Genomic DNA, 27,908 nt, shown 5'->3' with positions numbered 1-27,908 from the left:
TTCCAAGAGCAGGTAGCAATTCCTGCAATTATTTCACTCCCACACAGCCCTGCAGGTAGCTCAGAGCAAGGGCCGGGTTTGATAAACCTGGGTGTGGCTCTGAGAGCACAAAGCCCTTTGGGAAGAGGGGCAATCATGGATACACATTTCACATCTGGTTTAGGTTTATTTATTTACTTTACACTCAGCCTTCATACAGCAGCAAGAAGAAAACAGTTCAAAAGCTATTGCAAAAATCAGACCAGATGCTGACTTAGAGTAGTTTTCATTAATTTCCATATACTCTGAAAAAAAATTAAGTTCTAAGCTCACTAAACAGCTTCTTGTAATAACTCACTAAAGTCATTAACTAAACTAGAAACAGAATTCTAACAGATTTCTCACACAACATGTAGAAATTTTGGAAAAAAATCCTGAACAGAACCAAATTGAGAACAAAAATTACTTTTTTCCATTTATTAACCGGTTTTATCTTCACCTTAGACAGTTATTAAAGAAAATTACACTTACCTGCACTAGAATTCTTGGCCTCTGAGGGGATGGAAAAGGTACTTTATGCATGAAATGGGAAATATGTCTAGAGGAAAAGAAAAATACTGATTTAGTAGAAATTAAGCTTAAACTACTTTACCTCAAGACAAAATTTTTGACAGTAAGAGAAATTATTATATAAAAAGGGCACATACTTACTCAGAAAACAGAGCAAAAAATCCCAGCACCTAAACCCTATTGGGACATTCTGACCTTGAAAACCCATTCTTCTACTGATCACAAGAAAATGGCAGGGCAGATTCTCTGCCAGAACATCTCACAAATGCCAGAATCTCTCACAAATTCTATTTGTGAGATTGAAAAATTACAAGGAGGGTTTTTTTTCCCATTTGTAAAGTAGAAATACCGATGTTTGAACATCATAGTCCCATTTTATAATCCTGCTTCTGACAGAGTTTGAAATAGCACTACACCTCAGAGACTAGAACTGGTTATTTGCAAAAAAATATTCATGGCTGAATATCAAGGAGAATCATTAAGCTCATCCATTTTCTTCAGTTCTAAATACAAAATGTTATATAAAATTGCTGATGAAAAAGCTTTAAAGTTTTTTCACATACTACCAATACAGAAAAATGATTTTAGAATTTGACAAAGTTCTCAGTTTCATGAATTTATTAAACTTACACAAGTTGTAGAAGTGTAATTCCACATAATAGATGCTTTCACATGAAAAGAACCTGAATGGGGTCAGTAAAAACCCATGAGAAACAGATATTCCATCCCAAACTCCACCTTACAGCACAGAATTCACCAGGATTTCTACAAACCTTACCAGTACTATGACACAGGCAACTCCATTTGGTAGAAATTCAGATAAACCCACAAATAAGCACTGATTTGGGGTTTATTTTATCACCATTCTATAAAGATTGTGGCCAAAAGTGTGGAACATGTCACACAACAAGGGGAAGCTGCTGCTTGCAGCAGCTGGGCTGACTGAAAATGTTCAGGTACTTGTGTGGCCAGACAAACCCTTATCATCATTAAAATCACCAAAAGAAGTAGGCTGGATACTACATTATAATCCTGTATTTAAATTATCCACAGTAAACTGACCAGTTTACAAATCAGAGAAATTAAAATAAATCCATAAAATCCAAATTGATAAAGCATTTCTCTTATCTACTTACTTTATTCATTCTCAAAAATTAAAACACCAAACCCCTGAGCTTAAAAACAAAACAAAGTGGTTTTATCATTGGAAGTTTACACTATCTGAATTTTCAAACAAGTTCAGTGATGGGAACTGTAATAATAAAGGGGATAAACAATCCCAAGAAATACTTAATGCATAAAGTCAAAGTCTCCTGAAAGTTAATATTGAAGTTGAAGCAGGAAAAAACCTGATGTCTAATAAAACAGAAAAGCAAATATTGTATTTGAAATCTGCTGCATTAAAAGATTACATTCTCCTAGAAACGTTACATGGTGTTACATAGCAATTACAGGTATCGACCATTTCTTGCTGTAAGGATTTCCTCGGCATTTTATCATGTGAAATCCTTTATGTGAGAAAGAAATTAAGTTTATTTATCACAAATAGAAGATAATTACTAGTGCAAAATATTCAATCTGCTTTATCATCTCTCATTACACTACAAATAGGCATTTGAAAAAATGCAAATCTACTCATTTAATTCTCCTAACTTGATGTGTGCAAGATTAAGAAAGGATTTATAATCTTGCTCTTTTTAATCACTATGGCTAAAGGGTGCAAAGCTAATTAAAACAGGTTTCAGAGACCTTTGCAGGCACTTAAATCACAAATAAAAATCTGGACTTTTTCAGGAAGCAGGTAAATGTATGTTTTATCAAAGGAGAAAAGTGCAGCTGTTATATTTAATGTTTGATGAGTAAAGTAAGAAGGATGTTACAGGAAATTTAGAAAAAAAAACCCCAAAAAACAACAAAAAAAAACCCCAATCTCTTATGAACTGAAATTACTGTTATGAATTTTGGAAATTACTTACTTCTCAATGGGGAGGACATGTGGCCCAGAAATGGAGTAACGATACAGAAAGGTAAGAAACTTCTTGAAAGCATCAAAGAAAGGCCAGTGAGAGAGCAGGCAGATGCATTTATTTGTCTGCACTGTTCTGCACGTGTCTTTTCCCTCGACGGCAGCTGCTAATCCTAGCTGAGATTTTTGTTTCTCTGTGAGGTTCTCTTCAGGATACAGTTCATAAAACTGAATAGCAGCACCATATACCTGCAAACACAGCATGGATGTCAAGTCAGTAATTCTGCCTCGACCTTCAAAGCAATCTAAGAAACTCCAAACACACAAAAAAAATCAAATCTGTGTTACTGTTTGAAAAGATACATGAATGCATCATCTTTTGAAGCAATCCATTCTGGAATATTCTTACAGCTGTGAAAATCCAGACTGTCTATTATTTATTTAAAACATTTAATGTTATATGAGAAAGAGTAATTTACAAAATTTATTTGAGAGAAAATTAATGATTTTAAAGAGTACAACTGCAGTCATCTGCTCCCCCAATTGCCTTTAGAGCTATTTTAGGAATCCTTGATGCACAACTCAAAGCCATATCCCCTGACATCCAATTTACTTTTTAGAACAAGTATGTACATGCAAGGTCGTTTCCATGCTTGCAATAAAAATAGCATTACTTGCATATATATGCAGGCCAATTCCATTGCTCTCCAGTTTCACAGCTAACAGGAAAGCAGAAGAGCTCAGGTTTATCATCAGCTGAAAGTACTGCAAGTCACTCCTCAAAGCAGGCTTGGAATCAAGCCCAAGAGAATAGATTTAAGCTCATCTATGAAAACATTCATTATCATCATCCTGAACAGATAAACAACCAAATTTTTTCAATTAAATTAATAACTTTTTAGAGTTTTAAAATACCTTTTCTGCAGAAGCTCCAGTTAGTACAAATGTAGAAAAAACTGGGAGGGGGTATTTACTGTTAGATGGCCAACATTCAATTGTTGCACCCATAGGGAGACAAAAAAGAGGCACAGATTCTGGTAATGGGAATGATTCATAATCTTCTTCAGGATATCTGCATATTAAACCTATAAATAGAATGAGCAAAGAGGCAGTTACAGAAAAGCCAGCAGAAACAGGTTTGTAATAGCTCATTCCATAAAATAATTGCCAGAAAATTCATGTATGAGCACACAGTAACTTCACAAGATGAGAGAAGGTGCAAATAATCAGGCACAGGGAATAGCTGGAAGGGGCAGACACTCCCATGACCTAAGGAGGAATCACCTGACTAAAGCCCTACACTGAAATCATACCTTCCATTCTAGAAACTATTCATAACTGACTTATCTTCTCCTGTTCTCAGGCTGTGTGTATCTCACCTGTTATTACATAATAGTTCATATTCATCACGAGTACGAGCAAAGATTTAAAATTTAGTTTAAAAAAAAGGTAGCGTGAATAACTGAGAAATAAGACTGATGCTTTCAACTATGACACCAATGAATTCTGGACAACAAATGTTCCCTGAAAGATGTTAGATATTAGGTAGTTTTTTAATGCCAATAGAATCAAATCAATTATGCTGATCCACCTGAGCTGAGGACTCCTGTGCTGTTGGGCCAATGAGTTTAGACTTATTTTAACCAAAGCTGTAAAACATGAATATCTGAAGCAGAGGCTTTTAGCACACAGGTCCTCAGTTACATCAGAGGCTGTAGCAATCCACCCTGTCTGACTGCCAGCCCAGGGGACTCCACACCAAGCACAGACACCACATGAAAGGATTTAGGATTTCTCTCTGTTAGCACAATCACTATGTTTCTAACAGAAAGGGGAATATTAATAAGCAATAAAAATTTGTAATCAAAAAGGGCAGTGGATCCCCTCATGACAAGAATCAGAATTTTGTGCAAGCTACCATCAGATGTGGGGCCTTTTAAAATTTTTATTTGTTTACAAACGTACTGTCAACCTTTCACTACGTCCTGAACTCCTGTTTACAGAGAGTAGCCTCTAAAAGGGACATAAGTGGATTAAAGCTTAAGTGTGAATCATGCTCATGACTTGTATGCCAAACAAAATCAGGGTTTAAAAAAAAACCCCAACAACAAATGCAAAGCCAACACATTTCATCAGTCATAGCAAATCTAATTCTGTCTTATAAATAAAACAATAAAATAAAGATGATACATGATCCAAAAATACTTAAAGAGCTCAGTGCGAATGATGCTCGAGGCAGTGTGGAAGTCTGCAGGATTCTTCAAAATGTTTCTTAAAGAAAGTGATCATGAAAATGCATCAAATAATTTCTGTGGTGTTTTCTTCTGCATACACACACACATCCTTAACAGACAGTTACCAGTAACACAAATAGAGGTGGGAGACACCCAGGTTTGTAGAAACCTATCAAAACACAGCTGAGCTTCCCAATTAAACACAAATTTTAAAACAGCATTGTAAGGCCTCTTTTCTGACATGATTTCAAAAGAATTCTTTGGGTCCTTTTTGGATAATGCAACATAGTGTCAATTCTTTAGTACAAAATGTATTACACTACAGATGAACCTGGACATCCTGAATTGAAGATAAAAAAAGCTACACAGTAGTTACATACCAGCTTTATATGATATGGTGTTGGTTTTTGCCACAGACTTTTTGTAACATAAATATACTGCTGAGCCCCACTGTAAAATAAAAGAAGTTACTGGATTAAGTGATCAAGTATAACAATGGACATAACAGAATATAATTAATAATAATGTTGATAATTTTAAGTATTTAAATTCTCAATTTCTGGACATGAGAATAAAGAACAGGGAAAGCCATGGAACAGAAAAGAGCAGCACCCATACAGGGAACTCAGAGCTTCTATAGAAGGGAGAAAAGTGCAACAAGTTCCACAAGACAGCACTCCCACAACCCAGTCAATATGGGGACTAGCAGAACTGAAAAATTCATTGGTTAATGCCTACAGGCATTGATTTAAAAACAAGCACAAATCAATTCCCATGATCTTTTTCACATGATCCCACTTGCAGAGCAGTCAGCATCCTCCTCAGGACCCTGCAAGAGCCAGCACATGGGACTGCAGATTTAACCAGGAAACACTTAAATATTCAGTTCTGCAAATCTAAGTGCTGTGAAACCTGTGTATTTTAGCAGGTCAGGCTTTGGAACCATATTAAACATTTAAATGTGCTTACAGTCAACAGCTCCCAACATCATTCACATACAACTTACTTTAAATAAGAAGTTTGTGAAACAACTGAGGAGAAAAATATTTATAAAATAGCATTGTAGGTAAAGGGAGGAGTTGGAAAACAAACAGAAGCTGGTTGCTAGATATGGAATTCCCACCACAGCAGTAAAGGCAGTGTCAGAAACAGCCACATCTGTAAAACCTCCAGTTTCACACACGTACACAACAGGTTCTAAAGGACCAATGCAAAGATGCTGGAGTCAGCACTAAAAAACCCCAAACATTTGCTCTAAGGCTTCCAGAAAGACTTTGTTCCAAGCAGGAACAAAGGAATGCAATCCTCCAACTCTTCCAATACTTGATTTATCTTTGGAGACCTCTTATGACGACTTTTCACCAGGTACTCCAAACGCTTCCATAAGTGCTCCACAAACGTCACATCAGCGAGCACTGAGTGTCCAAAGCCCAGCTTCTGGATCTTACCATGCTATTGTTCAGATTCTTGTCCACCTTGCAGAAGGTGTGTGGAGGAGTCTCTCCCTTGCTGGGGATGATGATGCAGATGTCTGTGACAGCCAGGGTGTTCTGGGTCATGTTCTCGGAGGCCCTGCGGTAGGTGATGTACACGCGCTGGGACGAGGCGTTGCCGCTGATGTTGGCAGCCCGCCCATAGGGGGTGCTCCGGATGATTTCACAGCCTTGCTTCACTCTTTCTTTCCCATCATATAAAACCCTGGTTAAAAGGGGATGGGAAAAAGTCAGAAGGCATGTTTTTAAAACGCTGAGTTTTAATCACAGCTCTTGTCTCATCTCTGAGCAAAACATTTTTACTGACAAGTATAGATCACGTTCTCTCCAATTGTATTCTAACAGCAAAACTCCATGATGAAACTATACTGGTATTCCTTGCATATAATTGCTTTTAAGTGTTTTGTTTACTGCAAAATGTGTTATTTTCAGTTCTATTAAAGATTCATGGCCTGATCCTAAGAATGTCATATAACTTATCTCTTTCCAATCTGTACTAAATAGGTTAAGCATCTTATCACAATCTCAATATATACATTAAAAAATAAAAATGGCTTTGAAAACTCCAAAATGGGAAGGATTAAACTTGTCATTAAAATCCACTCAGCATGTATTTTCCCTTCCATACTGTGTTACAGTACGCTCAAGTCAACAAATATCTTCCTGTTTAGAGTTTTGCCTTGTATTAACAAGTATGGCATTTCCGTAAACCCGCCTTAGTCAAATCAAACTGTGAAAATCACCCGCTGGAACAGGGAAAGCACTCACCCCAAATCAGTGAGTGGAGGCTTATCCCTCCCTCGGCGATAACAAAGGTACATCTGCGGCCCCACCAGGCTGCCGTTGTTGAGGTCGGCAGACAGGCCCGAGGGAGTGACATCTATGCATTTATAGCCCTGAGGAACCTCCTCCCCCAGGGATTTATTGAGCACTGTCACATCTGTGATGGGTTCTTTTGGTTTGGCGATTTTATGGCAGGCATCGTTGAAGTGGATCTCCTCCTCCAGCGGCTTTGAGATATCCGTTAGTCCCGCGACAACAAAGTAATCAGCGACACGGGCCCCTTTGTCTTCCATCTTCCATCACAAGGTGTTACAGCTTCTAAGAGAGAAATACAGGTCAGAAATGATAAAACTATGGTTATTTTTAAAACCAGAAAATCACAGCCTGCAAATAAAGAAAATGCTTTCTGCTCTCGCATGGAACATTGAGAAATGGGCTAAAATTGTTTTTCCGAGTCACTCATATGTGCTGGAATCTTGTTAGAGTAGCTTCAGGAAGTTTACTGTCATCAAGTTCCAGACTTTTTAAACCAGACAAGCTATTCAAGACTCCCTTTTGTTGAATTAATTTTGTTTGGGTGCAAAATTTTATTGCAAGGGAAACTGTTACCACACAGGAGTTTCAGGAGCTTGCTGACATTCAGAAACTGAACAACCAGAATTTAAAACAGTTTGAATAGTTGGTACAAGACTTCAGTTTTCATGTAACTTTTATTCCCATTGCTTTATCTCCCTTTATTTCTTGCTCTAGGTAGCAAGTATTAAGCCATATCAAACTTCTTGCCATCATGATTCTTGGACTGGACCAAGATTTTTCTTAAAACAAAATAAATTCAGACATTCCTAGCTGGTAATTTGGAAATCATGTCCCAATTTGATAATGTGCATTAATCAAATTGTTCCAAGCTGGCCTCATATGTCCAGCACCAGCCCCTGCTCAAGCAGGAAGATTGTCAGGCTGGTCACCCCTACCAACCTCATCCACCAGCACAAGAGAGGCAATTCCCTCTTCTTGCACTTATTTTGTAGGTTGGTTGTGTTTTGCTGGACTGGCTTGAGAAGCTTCTAAAGCTGCAAGGAAGTGAGTATAAGTTTTTATTGTATCCTTATTTACATTTTTCTAGACAATGCCAAGAAGAAACCCCAAATTATCTAACTTATTTTTCTATATGGCTAATAAGCACTATGGGACACTTCAGCAAACATGATTACTGGCAAGCAATCATCAATATAGAGGAGAGGAACAGTCTGAAAATAACTTCAGCTTGTGTTTGAAGAGAGAACGCAGTTACAAAACTTAGCTTAGTTTAACCTACATTCAGTTATTCCAAAAACATCTGGAATATGTTACTCAGCATATGTATGAAAGTAATAACTACAAATTCAAACTCCTCCCTGAGTAATATATTCAAAGACACACAAACTCAACCTCTGCATATGCTGCCCATTATCTCTGTCCATCAGGCTCCAGCAAACCCAGGCAGGCTGAGAACAAATGCATGCGGAGAAGCAGATGTTTAACAAAGTATTCTTAAACTCTGGCATAAACACTGGCATCTTTCAGCTAATATGACTGAAGTTTAGGTATTTTGTTACATTAACATTCTCTGTGAAACTACATTATAGCTATTGTAACATTGAGGTTTTTTCCTTTTCTCACCAGCGTCATTTCCCAGCAATACACTGATTTTTGGAGTGATTCATGATGCCTTTTAGGATGAAATGAAACTAACACTTCAGTAATCAAAAGTTGTAGAAATGATGGCTGTTAAAACTGCAAGCAGGACTTGTAACTCCAGTGTATTAACAGCACTACTCCAGTTTAATCAGCCAAGACAGCATTACAAATAAACAGAATGATGACCGTGTGTATATATATATTATATTGAAGAATCATACCTTTACACTATTTAAACCCCACCATTATTCCATATAAAGTTTATACCAAAAGTCTTAAATTTAAACATTCATTTATTCCCAAAAGCACTCTCAAGAAAAACTGGGACAAGCTCTCCTCGTTTAGAGGCAGTTAAAATTAGAATCCCCTACACACAAACACCTGCTATCACATAAATTTGCTTCCTAAGGTTATAGCACGTAATACACAAGTCAGCAAGACTTTCATAATTTAATGCAGATCTTACAGAAGAGGGGGAAAAAAAGGCCTGGCTGATGATGTATTATCCTTTCAGATTTACCCCATCCCTGGAAGTGTCCAAGGCCAGGCTGGACAGGGCTTGGAGCAGCCTGGGATAGTGGAAGGTGTCCCTGCCATGGCAGGAGTGGAATGAGAATCTTTAAGGTCCCTTCCAACCTAAACTATTCAAGGATTCTACAAGAGTTTTATGTTTTTGTCTTTTGATACAAAGGCTAACAGCTGAAAATGGGATAGAAAAGATAAACTGCAGTGGTATTTTAGTCTAAGGCTGATTTAGACTTTACTAGAGCTTCTGTGATACTCAGATTTTCAGCATCGGGTTACTGGCAGAGCAGATCTATATGCAAACTTTATGTTAATAGACCCTAGAAAGAAGGTATAAATTGTGATCTAACTCAGTGACAAATAATCATTCTGTGAAGAGCACTCCACATAAACTGATGAAGAATTTCTGTGGAAACTCCTACTATGAAGCCATTCCACACTGACTTTACTCATATATCTTACTCAGTGAGTAGCAGTTGTCCCTCGTGGGTGTGACTCTCAGGACAGCACCTGAGATAACCCTGGGATGGGGACACACACCAGTCCAAGGAGAGATTTCTCCAGAGCTGCTGATTCCACAGCAGGACCTGTTTCCTTATCTCCCTTGGTTTGCAGCTGCTGTGGAGCTTTATCAGGTAGGAACTTTGATACTGTAATCTTTTTACCCTCACTTATCTCCCTACAACATCTCACCATACTGCATGTCATCCTTGAAGGCAAAAACACCCCCAATCCAAACAAACATAAAAAACACAGCAGAAAAAGTCACACTGCACAAGAGGCTTGCTTGAGGCAGCTGGTTCCAGATAAAATTCAACATTAGGAGTGCCAGAAGAGAAGCTTCCACTGCTTCTCTACACTTCAGTAATCTGGGGACAAAAGGCTGCACTTCAAAGGCAATGCCATGGGATCACAACCATGACCTCCTACAAAAGTCCCTGGAAATAAGTGCAGTATGAAGTCTTTGAGCCACCTCATGATAGTGATTATTAATGGATGTCAGACAATTAATACAACTATAAACTAAGCACCATAAAGATCAGAAAGAATCAAAACATCCTTGCAAACAAAGTCACGTGTAAAAAAAATATTAAACACACACACTAAATCATGACTATATAGATGAGAGCTTTTTGTAACTTCTAAAAAAATGGGAACAGGGAATCAGATAATCTCTCAGATCCACAAACTATTAGCTTGATTACTTTGCTGAAAGACAAAGGGTAAACACAGTTTCACTGTTTATTCAATGTAATTTTGTAACATCCTATTTTTTCATAAACATTTAGGAAATACTAATTAAATATTTTTGCTGCTTGCCACCACTGTTGTAATTCATTCAGTGTCCAAGCTTTTTGAACAGATCACATTCCTTGTTCAAATACTATAAGAGGAAAGCACACATCAGCTTTTTGCCATCACATGACCAGAACTGATGTGGATGAGCCATATATTCCATCTGTGCAGCAGGAACAGGCACGATGCTTCTCAAAGTACACTTTACTACAGATGCACTACAACATTTTCATGGAAAAATACACAGATCTAATCCCTACAACCTGCTCCTAACCCAGAGAATTTTGCAGAGATAATTTGGAATTGGCTGCAGAACAGAAGAGCTGCTCCAGCCATGCCAGTTTTGTTCCAGGAGCCAACTTTTCCAGACAGCAGTGAGGACCATCTGACCCCATTAAAAGAGTTTCTGCCAGTCCACCTCTGGCAGACAAATACAACAACTGCCTTGTAATATTTTAATCTGCCTTGTTGTAATTCTCATTCCTTCCTGCATTTTTCTTTGAAAATATTAAATTGCTTATTAATTTCAGTTCCTAATTAGATCCATTTGCTGTCTAAACCAGGTGATATTTCATTTTGTTAGCCTGACTCCAAAGATGTTCCATGTGTAAACAAGCAATGAATGTCTCCTAGAATAGGCTGGAAATCAGTGCAGGGCAATCCTTTTTAGAAGAGTTCAAAGCTGCTGATTTATTATTTTTTTAAGTATTCATCATACAATAACATTCCAAGAACTTACTTCCTTTGAAGGAACACGAAGAACAGATGAACAAAGACACAAATCAGAGGCTAATTATTAAAAATTGCCAGTAAAATTCTAATGGCCCCCAGCATCTCACACATGTATTGCTACATCAGCCTGTTGAAATAACCAACCCACAGAGATGTGTCAGCTGGGCATGCAAGAGCAAAGAGGAGTTAACTGGATCAGTCAGTCCTGCTCTGGCTGCTCAGAACCACTTCTCAGACATAACACCACACAAATCACATGGGGGTTCAACAGTCTCAAGACACGGGAGGAACTGCAGGAAAAAACTTCACCCCATCTCTGTACTGCCAGAACTGCCTGGCAAAATTGCCAGACAAGCCTTTTCCCCCTCAGTATTTTCTTCACAGCAAGCAAACAATTCTGGGTACAAAGCAGAAGCCCTCTAATTTCACAGCAATTCCCAAGGCAGAACACCAGCCTTTTGCCCACTGTCCCAAAGTGTTCCCTACCTTTTCATCAGGGCATTGCTTCTACACTTTTCCTCTCTTGCTGTCAGCCAGGCTTTAACATAGACTTCTTGTTAAAGTTTCATTCCCTATAGAAACAGTAAAAATAAGAATCAAACAATGAACACATTTGTTGAAACTTACTTTCTGCACACTTCACTGCACCAGTCACATGAAATGAACACTGTGGGTTGCTGTAGGACTCCTTGCTAAGATAAGGTTACATATCACTTCACTAAAAAGTAAATGAAACCAGACTTTAAAGCTAAGAAAGAAAATATCAAGTTTTATGCTGCGTTGATATTTTAGGAATGCAAACAATACTTAATGCTTTAAACCAAAATAAATCAAAGAAGAGATGAGCCAGCCACTTCAAATTGCTTCACCTCTTCCATTATTTTCTGACGATCAATACCTTCTGTGTCCATTCCTTGTGTTAGCCAGCTATCAAAGTGCTCTCTCAGCCCAAGAATCTTTCAAAATCTACTTCAAACCATTTTTCTTTGCAAGATTTGGATATTTAAGCAGATCCTTCTTACTCCACAATCAGCATCTTTCATCTGGTCACCTTATCCCAATTCCTCTTGCAGCAGGTGATACAGTCTTCTTGCCCTTTACTGCCACAATTCCTAATTTTTTCTTAAGATGTGGTGAACACCAGCATGGCCACTCTTAAACACTGGTATCACCAGAGAGAGCTTGAGCTGGTGTTTTACACCCAGGAACTTCCCCAGGAGCCCGTGCTACATTGAAGCATTTGAAGCAGCAGTTTTGCACCACAGGAGTGAGGATAGCACCTCACACTGAGACTCAGGGCTCCCAGAACAGCTCATTAGCATCAGCAAGGCTGCAGTCAGAAGTGAACTTTTTTTAGAGGAAGCTTCTATTCCCCAAGACTTGTAGAACACTCTCAGAAGATTACCGTGAGAAGACTGCAGCAAACAAAGCATAACATAAGAGAGGCCGGGAAGAAACACATCTCAGGACGGTTGATGCAAACCATGAAAGATTTGCTTCCATTCCTGATGCGGAAAAATCTAGATTTCTTTCTAGTGGAAGAATATAGGAGAATTAGATTATCAGACCTGTATTTCTGGGATCACAGAGTTCAAGGTTCTGCTCATAACCCCCATGTACAAGGCCATTTCTCTGAGATCTCCCAGGAGCAATCAGCACTGTTAGTTCATTACTCTGACAGCCCAGAGCGCTCTCAAACCCACACAGCACCATGGACCTGCACCAGTTCTAGCCAGATACCCTCCAGTATCTGACTTTGAACATTTTCACACAAAACTACAAAGAGGGAATGCAGCCGTAGCACAACAGAATTTTCTCTAAATACATAATCATTGACATCAAGCTTACAAGAGTGTCAGAAATTATAAATTTTGGGATCACCTGCAGACCTCAAGCACGGCTGAAAGAGATCCAAGAATCAGGCAGCATTAACATATGATTAATTTCCCCACAGACACCAAAGAACTTCTTTTCTAGTCAACTCCATGGAAAACTAGTGAGGAGACTTAAATGAAAGCAAAAAATACAGATGTAGGCATCACAAGGAGCACAGCCAGGACTGCTACCGGTGTACTTACGGCTCTATTTTGTACTCCCTGCAGAACTTATTTACAACTAGTTTCTTGTCCTCTATGTATAGAGTAAAAGATCTACTTTTTCAAGAAACAAGAATGCAAAGGACTTACATCATTACCCAAATACAAACTGAACTTCTCACAGCATTTTCATTTTTAGTAGGACGTTGCCCATACTTCTTCTTCCCATTTCCTACCACAGTTAAAAAACAGCAACAGAGAAAAAAGGGCTAAAGTGATAAATGGCATTTCTAGACCCTACTGCACACGTCTGCACTCAGTGATGTTAGACAACACAATAATTCCCAGGAAGCCAGCAGCCTGCACTAAGCTCCCTTTGACACTGCATTAGTTTTTATCAAAAAAGAAGAAAATTGACAATAACCCAAGAGAAAACCTAAGATTTTTCTGCCCTGCATCACTGGACTGGAAATGCTACCCAGTGTTTTGCAGGCCTGTTCACAATCATCTGTACCAAGTCATGGTTTTACATCTCTGATCCAAAAGCTGAGGAGATAATCAAGAGAGCTCGGAAAACTTGGCAACAAAGGAGCTCTAAGAGGTGCTGGGAAGCAGAGAAGTGCTGGATAAAAGCACAGGAACAAAACAAAAGACCATGAATTTGGGAGAAGAAAATAGGAATGTAGCCAAGAACTGAGGGACAAGCAGACTTGTTCAGCAATGCTGAAGAAAGATAGATTAGGCCTAAATTCAGAGGCTAATCTAGATTCTGCAGGATGAGTACAGCAAAGAAGCAGAACAAGTGGCAGAGAGAAGGCAAGAAGGAATAGACTTCACCCCGAGGGTGAGATCAGGCATCTCCCACATCTTCTACACATTTCTCCCTCACTCACCAAGTGTTCTATTTGTTTGTTTATCAGCGCTGTTTGTAGACTCAGTGAAATCAAAGTGTTTACTAGGAGGGTCTAAAGGCACAGGCTGCTTTGGTGATCATTCAACCCTGCTTATAAAAATTCAGGAAAGGGATGTTCAAGTATCCCACAAGACTCATGAACGAGACAAATCTCAGTAAGGCCAGTTTGAAAACTCCCACTTTTCTTTCTAGATTACAGTATTTATGGCCAAAATGCACCACCAAAAATGGAAAGGATTTCTCAAATACAACTGTGTTTGTAGGGAGGGATGCAGAAAACAAATTGTAGCAAACCAGGGGGAGGAAAGCCAAAATAAGCACTACAAAATGTAAATATTACTTCATCCAAAGCACAGTTCAGGAGGGCAGCTTGTCCATGTTTTTGTACAACTATTTACTATACAACAACCTTTTAAAAGGAGAAGTCCCCCAAACCAAATGTTCTATTTTTCTTGGCACAGTAGATAAAGGCAAATGAAAATAGAAGATCTGCCAATATTGAGCTTCAAACCCAAAATCTGCAACTGAAAGTGTTAAAGTGCATCAACCAAGAGTGACAGAAGTGACCTGCTTTCACCCTGCCACATTTGAGCACACATGCCAGCCTCAGCTTTGTTTTGAAACAGGCTCTACCCTAAATTAAATTTTGAAATCATGGTGAGATAGAAGAAAAGACAGGTGTGGATTGTTTCTATCACTTTTGGCTACATTTAAAAACACTCTTGGAGCCTTAGAACATTTTATATGATTTTTTTTCCTTCGGCCAGCAAAAATGTTCCATAACATGAGAAAATGGGACCCAACCACACTGCAAATTATAGACAAGGACAGCCATGCACAGACTGCATCTGCAGGGCTGGGAGTGCTGCCTGCAGATCATTTACACCCCACTGGAAAGGTTTAATGGAGGGATATCACTCACTAATGCCTCCCCCAGCCAGCAAATCTCTACATCCACTTACCAAAATGTTCAGCATCCATTCCACAGAAAAAAAAAAAAGAGTGCAAGTACCACCACCAGCTCAGCTACAAATACATCAATCACATATTGCTGGGACGTTTTCCAGCCAGCAAAGCAACAGGAAACAACATGAGGGTCTCCCCCAAAAATCACCATAAATTACCTGAAGAGCAATGATATGCCAAGGTAACTGCTGTTGGTGCTGATGAATTTTGAGAATAATTTCATGGGCCCACAGGTTTCATCTGAAGCTTAAGTCAAAACCAAAACTCAAGAGTCCAGCCCACAAAACGCTTCTCTGTGTTTGCATAAAGCTTGCACACAAGGTGGAAGCTTTCTCTTGGGATGTTTTTATTTACATACATGTACTTACAACTCATACATTACACATACTGTCTGTTCACTTTCATTTCAGACGGCCAAACTGAAATAATTTTATTAATTAGCATTAATGATTTTCCTGACCCAGATTTTTAAAAGTCAAGATTTACAGTAAATATTAAACAGGGAGGATATAACTGGCTAACTTACTTCTAAACATGCTCCATATTCTTCTCATCCCATTTTTAGACCCAGTTCCTCCTCGTTTCACTCCCCTCCCATTATTACTTAGTTCATTCTATTTAAGCCTCTACAGTAACCATTATCTAATATATCCATTAGACACATATACATTTTTCATATACATATTAGATAATGCAATATATCTTACATCTAATCTATTGAAAAGGTAAAAATACACCGTTTAAAATAGTCAGGCCAGCCAACACTTTCTGAAGTCTTTCATTTCCACTTCTCAATTTCCTCTGGGTGCCGTTTCTGAGCTCTTTAGGGAACTACCAGTGACTAGTTCTGCATCACAGACTGCTACTGAAATGAGTGTTATAGATCAAACCTCTGGGCATCACTGCCCCACACAGCCTTCCCTGCACGGTTTAATTTTGACTCTGGAGTCTGTGGGAGCACTTCAGAAGCTATTTCACAGCAGCCACAGATCAGACTTTCAAACCAGGCAGACACAAACCTGAACCGAAGGACAGCTGAGAACATCCAAGGATTATTATGCCATATGACTTAATTACTGACCAAGTAATTAATTGTTAGAAACAGCTGATTTTTAACAACAGTTGAACAGTGGTGATGCATTCACAGCTTACACATATTCATCCCCTGCCTGTTGGCTGTCCCTCAATTAAAATGAGGCATAGCTGGCTTTAGCTTCCACAGGATTTGCTGCTCTTAGTATGGCAAAAAAAGTCATGATTTGTGTCTCCAGTAGCAGATATTATTTACATAGAGAATTGATATATAAGTGAAGGGACCAAGGGCACTTTGTGTGCTCTTGTCACCACCCAGTGAAGCTACAGCAGCAGGACAAGGGACAGGTGATCTCTGCCCACCACACCTGCACCCCTGCATGAGGGCAAGCTCAATCCAAACTTTCTCCAAAGGTCCCTACATTTTTACAGGTTTGGTTTTGGAGGGGGATTGCAAAGTGGGGAGTGAATAGCATGATTTGGATTTTGGGGCTTTTTCTGTTTGGGTTTTTTATGAGTCATCTTAACAAAAGTTTGAAATTTGAATACATTCCAGAGAAGCGTGATTGAAATACTGTAACAAGCAAAATAAACATAGTGGAAATACACCAATCATCATAAATTGCATCATGCTTTGATAAGGCACTTGTACAGAAATTATTTGGGTGTCTTTTTTTTTTCGTTCTTTCATTATTAGTATTATTCAGTATTATAGTTCTTTCCAGGAAACTTCAGAAAAAAGGTGGTTTTACCACCTTCAGAAATGAGGTGGTTTTACAGCAACACCTGTATCAAAACCTTTTCTACAGGAACCCTGTCACACAGCAACAGAGCTGGAAATCACCAATAACCCAAACATACATTTGAACAACATTACAAGGCCTATATTGACTTTTTATTTTTTAATCCAACATAAACTGGGCAACATTTGGCCTCGAAGTTTCTGGTCATGCCAACACCATATTTAAAAACTCTGGTCAAAGTTGAGGAAACGACAAAAAACGGAAAGAAGGCTTCCTGCAAGTCTTTATTTCAGGAGATGAATTTAAGATTGAGAAAGCTTTTGACTAAGTACCTATTGTACTCTTCCCATTCCAACCTGCCTGTGTTTGGCCAGGAAGCACAAATGTTTCTGCAGCCACTGTTACAAAAAGCATTTCAGCCTACTATGACTTGCAAAACTAACAGCAACTCAGCTGCTAGGGAGCATGATGGAAATAAAAAAGGATGTTGAATATTTAAGTGACGCTGCAGATTTCTTGTTCCCGTATTAAAACCCCAAGGTTACCAAATCCCTTTATCATTCAGCTGGGTCTAGGAATTGTCATCCTCTCTGAAGAGTCACAAGACAGTTTTCTCCACCTATCACACACCACAGCAGGAATTAACCTAGAAATTAGTAAACCCTGAATGCAAAATCCTGCAGATTAAAAACTGACATACTGGCTTCTGGCAGTGCCCACAATTCCTCTTTAAGAGTCACACAGAACAGCTGTATTAGTTACAACCTCACTCCCTTTAGGGACCAGCCAGCTTTATCTTCTACCTTTCTACTTTCCCTTTCAAGTACATATTTGAAATAGAAGCAGGTTGTTGACATTGTTTCTAAGGCTTGACCTGCATCAGCTCTGTTCACCTGAGCCCTATAGTGTGTGCCAGGCTGTGTCAATATTTGTGCTTTTTCTAACTAATAATTAACTCTGGCTATATTAACTAGATAACCGCTAATATTGCCATTAACACATATAGTAATTCCATTAAGCACCATACTGGGGTTATGTCATACAGAACAAGCTGCTCATGAGAACCACAAACCTGCAACCATATGGCTACAAAAAACATGAATACTCAGAGGTATGAAAACCTTAAATATGGGAAAACATTTTTTCAGTAAGTCCCTGTTTACAGAAAATAATCTTGGTGCTTTTTGTCTTACTGCTTGCAGAAGCAGAGCTTACATTTTGTGCTGCTTTCTAACAAATTCACATTTTAGAAGAGGCCATTCAGTAATGCCTGTTCCAAAGGAGCAGAAGCCACTCAAACTTGAGGAAAGTACTCACTCAGCTGGAACCCAGCATTTCCAGAAGTGAAACCTGTACATCACTGAAACTCTTAAGGCTGTAGAGAAGCTTAATCTTTTTTGTTCTGTCTTTAAGGCTCCATGCAATTTTCCCCTTCCTCAAGCTAACCACAGACACTCTAATGCTCTATTTTTGATAATTAAACTATTTCAATGCCAAGTCACGATAGGCCCTAAAACAGCTCTCTTTACCAGAGTTCCACTTTAATGCTCACTTTAAATAAACTTACAGACTCCTCAATACTCTGAAAGCTAGATGAAGTTTCTCCAATACTCTAAACATATGTCTTTTTTAAAAAAGATGAGAAAAGCAAGAGACTCTTACAAAGTAAGACTTGCATGCTAGACACACAAACCAGAAATAATCCCTTTACGCCCCCTTGACCTTCCTTGGCTAGACTAACTCAATTAGTCTCCCTAAACCACCAGACACTTGCCAGGGTAACATATTTGTGTTTAATCATTCAAAAAGTGAAATATTATGTACTGTAATGTAACACTTCTTACGGAAACCTTCAGTTGAGCAACAGTTCCAGAAAAAATTGTGAAATGAAGTAAAAAGCTGTCCAGAACACCATACCACTCAGTTAATTCAAAAAAAAAAAAAGAAGTTTCAGAACTAGGCAGAAAGTCAAGACCTGGTTTTTAGCAAAGGAGAAGCGGCACATTTTTAAACGCAGTCTGTTTGAAATAACTTCGGAATAACAACCATCACAGGGAAGTTACTGAATACCATCATCCCCTGGCCAGCAACTTGGGCTACACGCAGACCTCATGACAGAATGACGATAAAAATGCCAGGGCTAATTTCCACCACCGTGCCCAGCGCGCCGCATTAACCCGGGTATAGGGTAACCCAGGCTGCCGAAGGGAAAGCGGGACAGAAACACGCACCGTGAGGCTGAGCACCACGGGGCAATTCCGGCTGACGCAGCGGTGCTGCGCGGAAAATCGCACACGGATTTGTGGGGCGCGCACACACACGCGGGCCGGGGGAACGCGAACACTCGGGGGTCTGGGGAAGGCACAGATCCGGGAGCGGATCCAGGAGCGCACACAGGGATCGGGGGAACGCGCACACACGCGGATCCGGGGACACGCACACGCCCCGGCCCGCCGGCGAGCAGCCCGTACAACATGGCAGGTCGGCGGCGACGGCTCGGCCGGCCCCGCGGCCCGGGGAGCCCCTCGGGCCCGGCCGGGGCTGGCGGGAGCCTCGAGCCGACGGGCACAAGGAGAAAGGAGAAAGTTTTCCCCCCTCCCACCGCGGCCCAGCGGAAAGTTACCGCTGCCCCCGCGCCGCCTCAGCCCCCGGCCCGCCAGCGCCGGCCTCCCCGCCCCCGCTGACAGCCCCGCGCCCCTTCCCCGCCCGCCCCACAACGCGGCAGCGCCCGACCCGCGGCATCGCCTCGGAGAACCCCCCGGCCCGCGCCCCGCGGCGGTGACAGCCCCGCCGCCCTCACCTCAGGCGGGGGCCGCGCTCCCCGGGGCGAGGAGCGGGCGGTGAAGGGGTTCGGGGGGCAGCGCGCTCGGTGCCCGCGCCCTTATCTCATCCCAGCGGAGCCCGGCTCGCCCCCGCCGCCTCCCGCCGTGTGGGCGGCTCAGGCGGGATCCCCCCTCCCCTCCGCCGCCATCTTGGCTGTCACGGGGCGGGGGAGGCGGGCGGCGACCCGTGATCGCGGCGGGGCGGGCGCGGGACGGCTCCCGCCGGGTCCGCGGCTCCTGAGGGGGAGGCGGCCGTGCCCCGCCGTGCCCCGCCGCCCACCGGCTCCCTCCCGAGCGCTCCCCCGCGCACCGCGGGTCCGCCGCTCCCGCCTTCCCCCTCACAGAACGCGGCCCCTCCGCTCCCGCCTTCCCCCTCACGGAACGCGGCGCCGGCGAGCTGTGAAGGGGGGAGCGAGGCGCCCTGAGTGAAAGCGCCTAAAACACAGCGCGCAGACCATGGGCTCGGCTCTGCCTCCCCCCGCCTCAGCGCTTTAACCCAGGCGGCATCTTTAATTTAAACAGAAATCAATCTCCGGCCCAAATAGGCCGGGATTTGGCTCACCTGCGGCGCCCGTCGCCTGGACCCGGAGGTGGTGCTGGCTGTCTGGAAAACAAGGGATGAGAAAACCGAGGGATTTTCTGTAGGCTTGATGTAACCCGCAGCAGGCTGTTGCATCAAAGACTAGAAAAAGAACCCGAGACAAAAATAATCTTTTAAGAGCGTGCAGCTAAGATTAGTGCAGCGTGTCAAGATGTTGCTGAGCGCAACAGAACGAGTCCTCCTGCCTGTACCCACACAGAAATAAATACTACTTTTCTGGCACCTTGTCCACGCAACCTTGAGTTTCCAAATTTTATATCAAAGTGCTGTTTAGGGATAGGTTCTAACCATACAATTTTGAGTCTGAATTCAGGCTTACCTCAGGTCTCAGTGTTTGGCTTGAGGGTTTAGATGTGGCTCATTATAAAAGGCATAAAATTCATATGAAGTTCCGAATTTGTAAATACTGTGAATTTATCAAAACTGAACTGTAAATACTCAGATACGTTCAGACTTACTCTCTTGGCTTACCTCATCCCTCTGAAAATCTCACCAAATAGGAGCATATAAAAGCAAAAAAAGTATAAAATAACACATTTTTCCCACATGCTTTTATTTTCTGAATTGTTTATAGCAGAAATGCTGCTCCTGATCCCCCCATCATGTAGAAATGTGGTGGCTGGCACAAGTCTGTGTGTACCTGGGCAGGAGCACCCATGTGCAAGCCTGCACTTGCAGGCACAGCTCTGTGCTGCCAGGGTTGATATTTGGGAGCTGAGTCTGTCTTGTTTTTTTTTTTTCTTTTTTTCTCAACAGGCAGCAAACCAAGTAAGGAATGTGTCAGGACTGCTAGAACGTTGCCCATGCCTTGTGTTTCTGCGTGAAATGCATTGCTAGCCACACCCATAAAGAACTTGTCTCTCCCGACAATACACAGCTGGGTAAGTGAGAGACCAAGAACCTAGAATGTCACTGTTCACTACAGCAAGATGCTCTGCGTTCAGTAGCGTGTCCTTGAATTACTTGGTGTGCTGGTAGAGACTTTTCTAAATCAATTTCTGATCTATTTAAATCCTGGAAATGCTTTTCAAATAAATAGCAATACTGAAGTCCATCTTCTGGGTGGTGTTAGTAATTTTTGATATGCAAACTGTTCTGCGCTGTCTGCCTTTGCTCATTTTTCAGGTAGGCATAAATTTTAGGCTTCAGTGTTAATATCCAAGATTAATGGGTCTGTTCCTACTTCTAAGAGTATTGTTACAGCTGCCTGTATACTGAGCAAAATCCCTGCACTGATGTATGAAGAGCTCACTTTGCAGGGTTCAAGTTCATAACCATTAAAATATTCTGGACTATTTCGAATGGAAACTCATTTTAGTGAAACAGAATTCTTAAATACTCCCTGGCAGTTTTCACACTTTTCAGCTCTTTTATAAGTAAAACGTTGTGTCTTTGTTTTGCTGTTAATTTGTTTCCCTCCCCCTTTTCTGTCCTTCTAGGACTATCTGCATTTAATTACACATTGTGTCAATATCAACAAATTGCGGTCAGGGACGGGGTTCTGTCTCTGCAAGGCCTGATACAAACACCAAAGTAGTTTCTGCCCCATACTGCTATCACAGCTAACAGTGCTTATCTCTGTCCTGTCTTTCTTGTTCTTACATCTCCCCCTCCTTCCCATCCTGTTCCATCAAGCCTCTGCTGCATTTTCTCCGTGACCTACCTGCTGCTTATGCTCTTGGCTGTGGCACACTTTCTTCCCCACCAGCACATTTAATTGCAATGTTCCATTTCATTATTAGCTTGTCACCACCTTTATCAAGTCACCTTTCCTAACGAATCTCACTGCGAAGCCTTCCTGCGTAGCTCGTCATCAATTTTCCACTTTAAGGCTCTTCTAAAGCCACGTGCAAAAGGCCCTATGAAAAATCGTGACTAGTTCTGTATTTATTTGTGAATAAAGAGCAGCATCAGTGAATAGTGCTACTGTACAGGCAGAGACAGATTTACTGTTTGCCCAGCTCCTGCCAGGCTCATTGCACAGAGATGTGTCTATGTGTCACTCACACAAAGCCTTTCCCTTCCCAGGGATTTTCGGGATCTCCGAGCAAGGATCTCTACTTGCACATGAACACCCGAGCCCAAGATCATTAACTCACTGAAGACTACTTATTAATTCCAGTCAGTGTTGGATCAGATTCTTGTTGTGCATAGTAAGCTAATTACCCAAGTTAACAACTGCGTGTAGTGCAGGTGGGCAGGCACCAAACACGCTTACTGTGGGATTCTGCTGCCTCTCCAGTGCAGGGTGGAGCCCTGGCAGCCAGATTTAGCCTCCCCCGTGCAGCCAGAGAGACACGCAGGCTCTTTATGGACCAGCAACCACAGAACGATTTTCTTCCATGTTACAACCCCAAATTTCTAGCTTGTGGCACTGGAGTAATTTCCAAAGTCTGGTTTAGCTTATTTTAAGTGCATTTTACACATGGGTAAACTCAAGCAAGGCCGAGGACAAGTGGCAGATGGTCAGTGACAGAGCCAGGAATAGAATGGAGAACTCTGCTGTCCCAGGACATGATTTTAAGAGCCTTTGTCCCAGGATTGTGAGCTTGATGATTTATAATTCATGTGGCTTAAGAAGTGCTTTAAAAAAAAAGAAAAAAATAATGAAGCTATCACTCTTCTCAGTTTTTCCTGGCAGAGACTGGCTTCTATAAGCAAAACAATTTTACTTCAGTTCCTTAAGTGTGCAATTTGGGACTTAATCTGTTCACTTTCCTACCAGTTTTATGCCTTTTGAACTCGCTTGGCTGTGCTGTGTGCACTGCTCATTTACCTCTACAGGGGAAGGATGAACCTCCAAGAGAACCCAACAGAATACCTTTCAAATAGACCTATCTGTAACCTTGGTAAAAATAACTATGGGGATAATGATAATGGATAATTATAAACTCCATAACTGGCAAAACAAACCCCTGCATTTCAGAAGATGAATTGCCTTACCCTGTCCAGTAACCCACTTTACAGTGCAGTAATGGGTCTGCATCCGGAGGGTTATGCAATGAAATAGAGCCTTTGGCAAGCTGGAATCACACTGGAAATGAAGTGACATCTTCGTGGGTTTTTCATACATGCATATTTGTAAATCTGGAACTTATCCCTTTTGACATAAAGAGACCGACCCAGCTTGGAATGATTAAATTCTAGGACAGATTATGAAATAATAAAGCATTTGAATATTATGGTGCAGCAGTACAACAGCACAGTCACCCTTCCTTTTACTGATTCAAATGTAATATCTCTGAAAAGCTTTTTGCACTCCAGAGAAACTACTGACTATACATTATGAAACAGGAAATAGACTATCATATGTGTATAAAAAAAAAAGATTTTTCAGGCTGTTCTCTAGGTAAAGTAATTACTGAAGCAGCTTAAAATATGGGGAGATGAAGCAAATACAGGCCCTGATCCAAAGGCCAGTGAACTCAGCAGAAGCACTGGAGTAATGTGTGTCATGAATTACAATTCACAAACGCAAATAAAGAATATTACTGTATATGTGTATGGACAAAGCCTAATTGTCTAGCTGCAGTATCTAGGCATTCCACTTGGATAAAATGAGATCTTTTTCTCCAGCAGGTAGAGCTTCTCAGCAAGCACGTATTACCAATATTTATGGGACAGTTTGTGGTCCCAAAAGCACAGAAATGCTGGGAAACAAAAAGGCAAGAAAATGTACCCAAGGAGGAGATCCAGCTGCTTCCAAGTCATTTCTATAAATAAAAAACTGATGCAAACTCATTATCATTTCCCTTTCCAGCACGGATTTGCTTCCTCAAGATTTCAGAGTGTGCATCTGAGGACTTAGGCGACGTCGTAAAGTTTCCCTCGGCAACTGCTAAAATTATTCACGAGGCACTGCAGCATGGCAGCAGCTATCAGCTCTGGAATGGTGAGAGAGGCAGGGCCCTTGGTGTTAGTCAGGGAGAAAACAGTTGTGCTTGGCTGTGTTGCTTGGGTTGAGGTGTCAAGCAAGTGATGCCATCCATCCCTCTTGTCCTGCTGTTAGCAGGCAATCCGTGTGTACAGCTGGAGCACATTTCTGGAATGGCTCTTCCCCTGGACTCTGGAAGCTCCCAGACAAATATCTGCAGCCCATTTTATGAGCATGGGACAGCAGAAGGGTTGCTTGAGGATGGCCCAAATCCTAATGCACCTACCAAAACCAGCTTGCTGTCTGTGCCAGCACTAAACTGGTTCAAGTATTGCTGTCATCAGTAATGCCAGATAACAAAAGCTGCTCTTTGTGGAGTAATATCAGGAAGGAAATTGTGCATGCAGATTTGCCAGCAAAAATAACAGTCTGGGGCTCTAAATGTACACACTGATACTGCTGGTTTGTTGCTATTTTCAGCAGCTCCTGTTCCCTCAGGGGGGAGAGGACTTAACTGCTATCCCTGCTGTTCATGATCAGCCTTAAAGGTTCCATGTGGATGCCTGCTCCTTGGCCCATCTGGGGGTGATTTCTGCAAATAGCAGTTTTCCTCTGGATCAGTATTCAATTCATCACCAGAGCCACACCACAGGATACTGTGGGGCCATAGAAAACCACTTTCCTTCACTGGAGATCTCTAGTGAAGAGTTCGTTATTATTTGCACTTTTATTCACCTTTGAATTGTGCCCAGGCCAAGCAATTGTATTCCATGTAGCTAAACCTTCCCCACAGTTTTGCCTGACAGGGAATACTTCAGGCTCTAAACTCCTGTGTAGTCCTGCTGTTTAAAGTTTTTGTATTTTGTTCCAGAGATTGCTTATATCATGACGGGTGAAGTATATCTATCACTTAACCACTTCTCAGGAGTACTATTAGGCTTAATTAATGTTTGTAGAACACTACTGAGATTCTCAAGAGAAGCAGCTATAGAAGTGCAAAGGATTATAATTAATTTAAAACTAATTTTTGAGTAAACGGCTAACAACACTTAAGCTGAGATTCTCCAAATAAAACTCATTTATTTGATTCTTAGACAAAAACATTCAGAAGTCTGGGTTCCATTTACTACTTCTACTGTATGATGCATTTTGATTTTTATTATCCTTCAATATCCTTTGATATGTCCAGGCACAGCATACACCTTGTTTTAGTTTAGGAAAAACTGCCCAACACATGTAAGTCAAGTAAAAATAAAATTAACAGAGTAACTAAATTAATAAGCTCAAAGACAATCCCCAGCACCATTTGTCTTTAGTATAATAAGTGTTTGAACCATAAAGTCTATAATTAATATTATGGAATAATTTCCATATTTATTTATAAGGCACCTCATTTACATAAATAGTCATTATCTGGAAATAAAACCAGATCATTAAAATTCTAAAAACTGATTGAGATCAGTCAAGATGTACCGAAGAGATTTGCTAAACTCCCTGTTTGAAACTGTTCTGAGACAAAATCTCTTCTCCCAAACAAGCTTCAACAGGACTCTGCTGTGGAAATCCAGCAGTGCTTCATGCACATGACATCATCAAACAGAACGGTTATTTTGTACGTGAGAAAACATTGGGTCACTCTTCTCACCAACTGTCATGGAGAGTTTCCAAGGAGCTGCATCTGACACATCTGCACTGAAAATCTGACCCAGATTGTAGCTGAAGTTCTCCTAGCACAGATTTCTGCTTTTCTGAGATTCCACAGCATGTCAAAATACTTTTCAAAATACTCATTTCAAAATACTTTTAATGCTTACAGTATCTTCAATACTTTCAAAGTTTTGCATCTAATCAGAGAACACTTCATGCAGAAAAAAAGAGAAGAAATGGCAGTCTTGTGTTCCTATTTGCCAGCTGTATTGACCACTCCTCAGTTATTAGCCAGAGAGTCACAGGTATTAAAAATTATGTCCTGCTTGTCACAAAGAATGCATCTCTGGTCCTGCTGTCAGTGCTTTTGTCTTTCAAGGTCCAGAGTGCTCTCGAATAGATTTTTTCTAGATAGAAATAAACTCACAATTTTTTAAAAAAGCTACAACTACAGAAAGTATTTTTTAAAATTTGCAATTGCCCTGAAAAGTCAGACCTGAGTCTGCCCTTTTTCAGTGTTAGATACATCTTTGAAGTGTAAGTGCAAGCCCAGTTAGGCAATACACCATGATTTCCTTGCTAATTCCTAGAGAATGGAAATTGGCTCGAGTACTGAGTCATGAGGATTTCATCTCAACACAGATATTTTTAGTATCTGTTATTTTATCTTGGGTACTTCTAAAATCTGTATCACTGCCCAACTCCTCTCCTAATTATCTGAAATTCTTTTCTTCTGTAACAGCTTTGGAATGTGCCCTTCTATTATTACAAATCCTGGCTGCATTGGACTGGGTCCTAGCTGCTCATCCATCGATCGGGTTAGGTAAGAGCGCCCCTGTTTAAAGCCCCAGCAGCTGCCGAGGAACCAGCAAACAGAGGAACAACACTGAACCTCACGGTGAGTCACTGTGAATGTAGGTCAGCCCAGGCTCTGCCCTCTGCTGAGCTCTCACTGGGTCGGCTCCAGCTCACCTGAAGGAGCCCCAACCTCAACAGATCCCCCAAAATAAATTTTGCTTGTGTTCCTTTGCCATGCAGCACTGCCACTTCTATGGGGGAGTTTAGAGCAGATGAGCATTTTCTTAGCAACTGAGCGACAACCAAGAGCTGAGAAAGGCTAGGAGAGAAAACACAAACCAAATCACCTTGAGAGTAAAATACACAACCTGTTTAACCCAATTTGTGCCAAATAACATTATAGATCCACTCAATCTCAGCCACTTGAGGTTCCAAATTGATGTGCTAAGAGCAGAACGGGGAGGGTGATGTATCTGCTCTGATTTGTACCTGGGGAGACACTCTCCTGCAACAGTCAGGTGCTCTACATAATGAGGTAGGCAGAGAGAATTGTGAATTGATTCTTAATTAAACTGCTTGATCACCTCCTTGGAAAATGTATCACCAAATGTTGATGTGCAGAAAGTGATTTACATAACCAAGTTTGAATTTGACTCATAATATAGTACAAAAGTACCTTAATAAATGGCAATTTAAAAAAATCACACTCTCACTCTTGACACAAAAAAAGAGTACTTCCAGTATAAATAATGAGATGGGAGGAAATGTCCTTGGCAAGTCAATTTGTTCCATGCTGCTGATGGTTCCTGTTAGTGACAAGGATTTTTTTTTCAAAAAGGAAACAATGGAAAACAAATGCAAAAGCATTTACCAGAAGGCCAGGCAATGGCAGCTTTTCCAAAATGTCAAGTGTGCGGAATAGAGTCAATTTAAGAGAGAATTAATTATTTAAACTGAATTAATGTGACTACAATGAAGCCCTGTTAAACCATCTCATCCATCCTGCTTCCAACTGTGCTACCCCTTACAGTCCAAGTCTAAATACTGTGACCTCAATTTTCAAACACTTCAAACAAAAACTCTCTTAACCCAGTCATAGTACCAACATGTTGCTTTTTAAATATATTTACTGCATCTCTTCCAGGAACTCACCCACAGAATTGTGCTCACCTTCTCCACATTCCCAACTCATACAGATTTGACTTCTGGGTCCTCTTTTCC

At 40.9% G+C, this 27,908-nt stretch overlaps 1 protein-coding gene and 1 long non-coding RNA gene across 4 annotated transcripts in view; one reads left to right on the top strand and one right to left on the bottom strand.

Annotated features, from left to right (window-relative positions):
* Positions 1-20,275, bottom strand: part of DENND4A (DENN domain containing 4A) — a 48,321-nt gene extending 28,046 nt beyond the window's left edge. Inside the window, exons 1-8 of one of the 3 annotated variants that reach the window (XM_063412711.1) lie at positions 19,746-20,275; positions 11,742-11,827; positions 7,011-7,340; positions 6,198-6,447; positions 5,130-5,199; positions 3,431-3,600; positions 2,526-2,764; positions 511-577 (exon numbers count right to left, since the gene is read on the bottom strand). In XM_063412711.1, the coding sequence (XP_063268781.1) occupies positions 511-577; positions 2,526-2,764; positions 3,431-3,600; positions 5,130-5,199; positions 6,198-6,447; positions 7,011-7,318 (1,104 nt within the window). In that variant the 5' untranslated portion in view covers positions 7,319-7,340; positions 11,742-11,827; positions 19,746-20,275. Of the gene's footprint in view, positions 1-510; positions 578-2,525; positions 2,765-3,430; positions 3,601-5,129; positions 5,200-6,197; positions 6,448-7,010; positions 7,344-11,741; positions 11,828-19,745 lie in introns of all 3 variants that reach the window. The other 2 variants (XM_063412710.1, XM_063412713.1) reach the window with 2 other exon arrangements.
* Positions 20,276-20,817: 542 nt separating this feature from the next.
* On the top strand, positions 20,818-26,979 carry LOC134558644 (uncharacterized). The gene is made up of 3 exons (XR_010082386.1): positions 20,818-21,249; positions 24,129-24,260; positions 26,632-26,979. It is a non-coding gene; the product is annotated as an uncharacterized LOC134558644 (long non-coding RNA).
* Positions 26,980-27,908: the final 929 nt, after the last annotated feature.

Source organism: Prinia subflava, chromosome 15, assembly GCF_021018805.1.
Source record: "Prinia subflava isolate CZ2003 ecotype Zambia chromosome 15, Cam_Psub_1.2, whole genome shotgun sequence".
NCBI lineage: Eukaryota > Metazoa > Chordata > Aves > Passeriformes > Cisticolidae > Prinia > Prinia subflava.
This window is presented reverse-complemented; position numbering and strand designations above follow the sequence as displayed.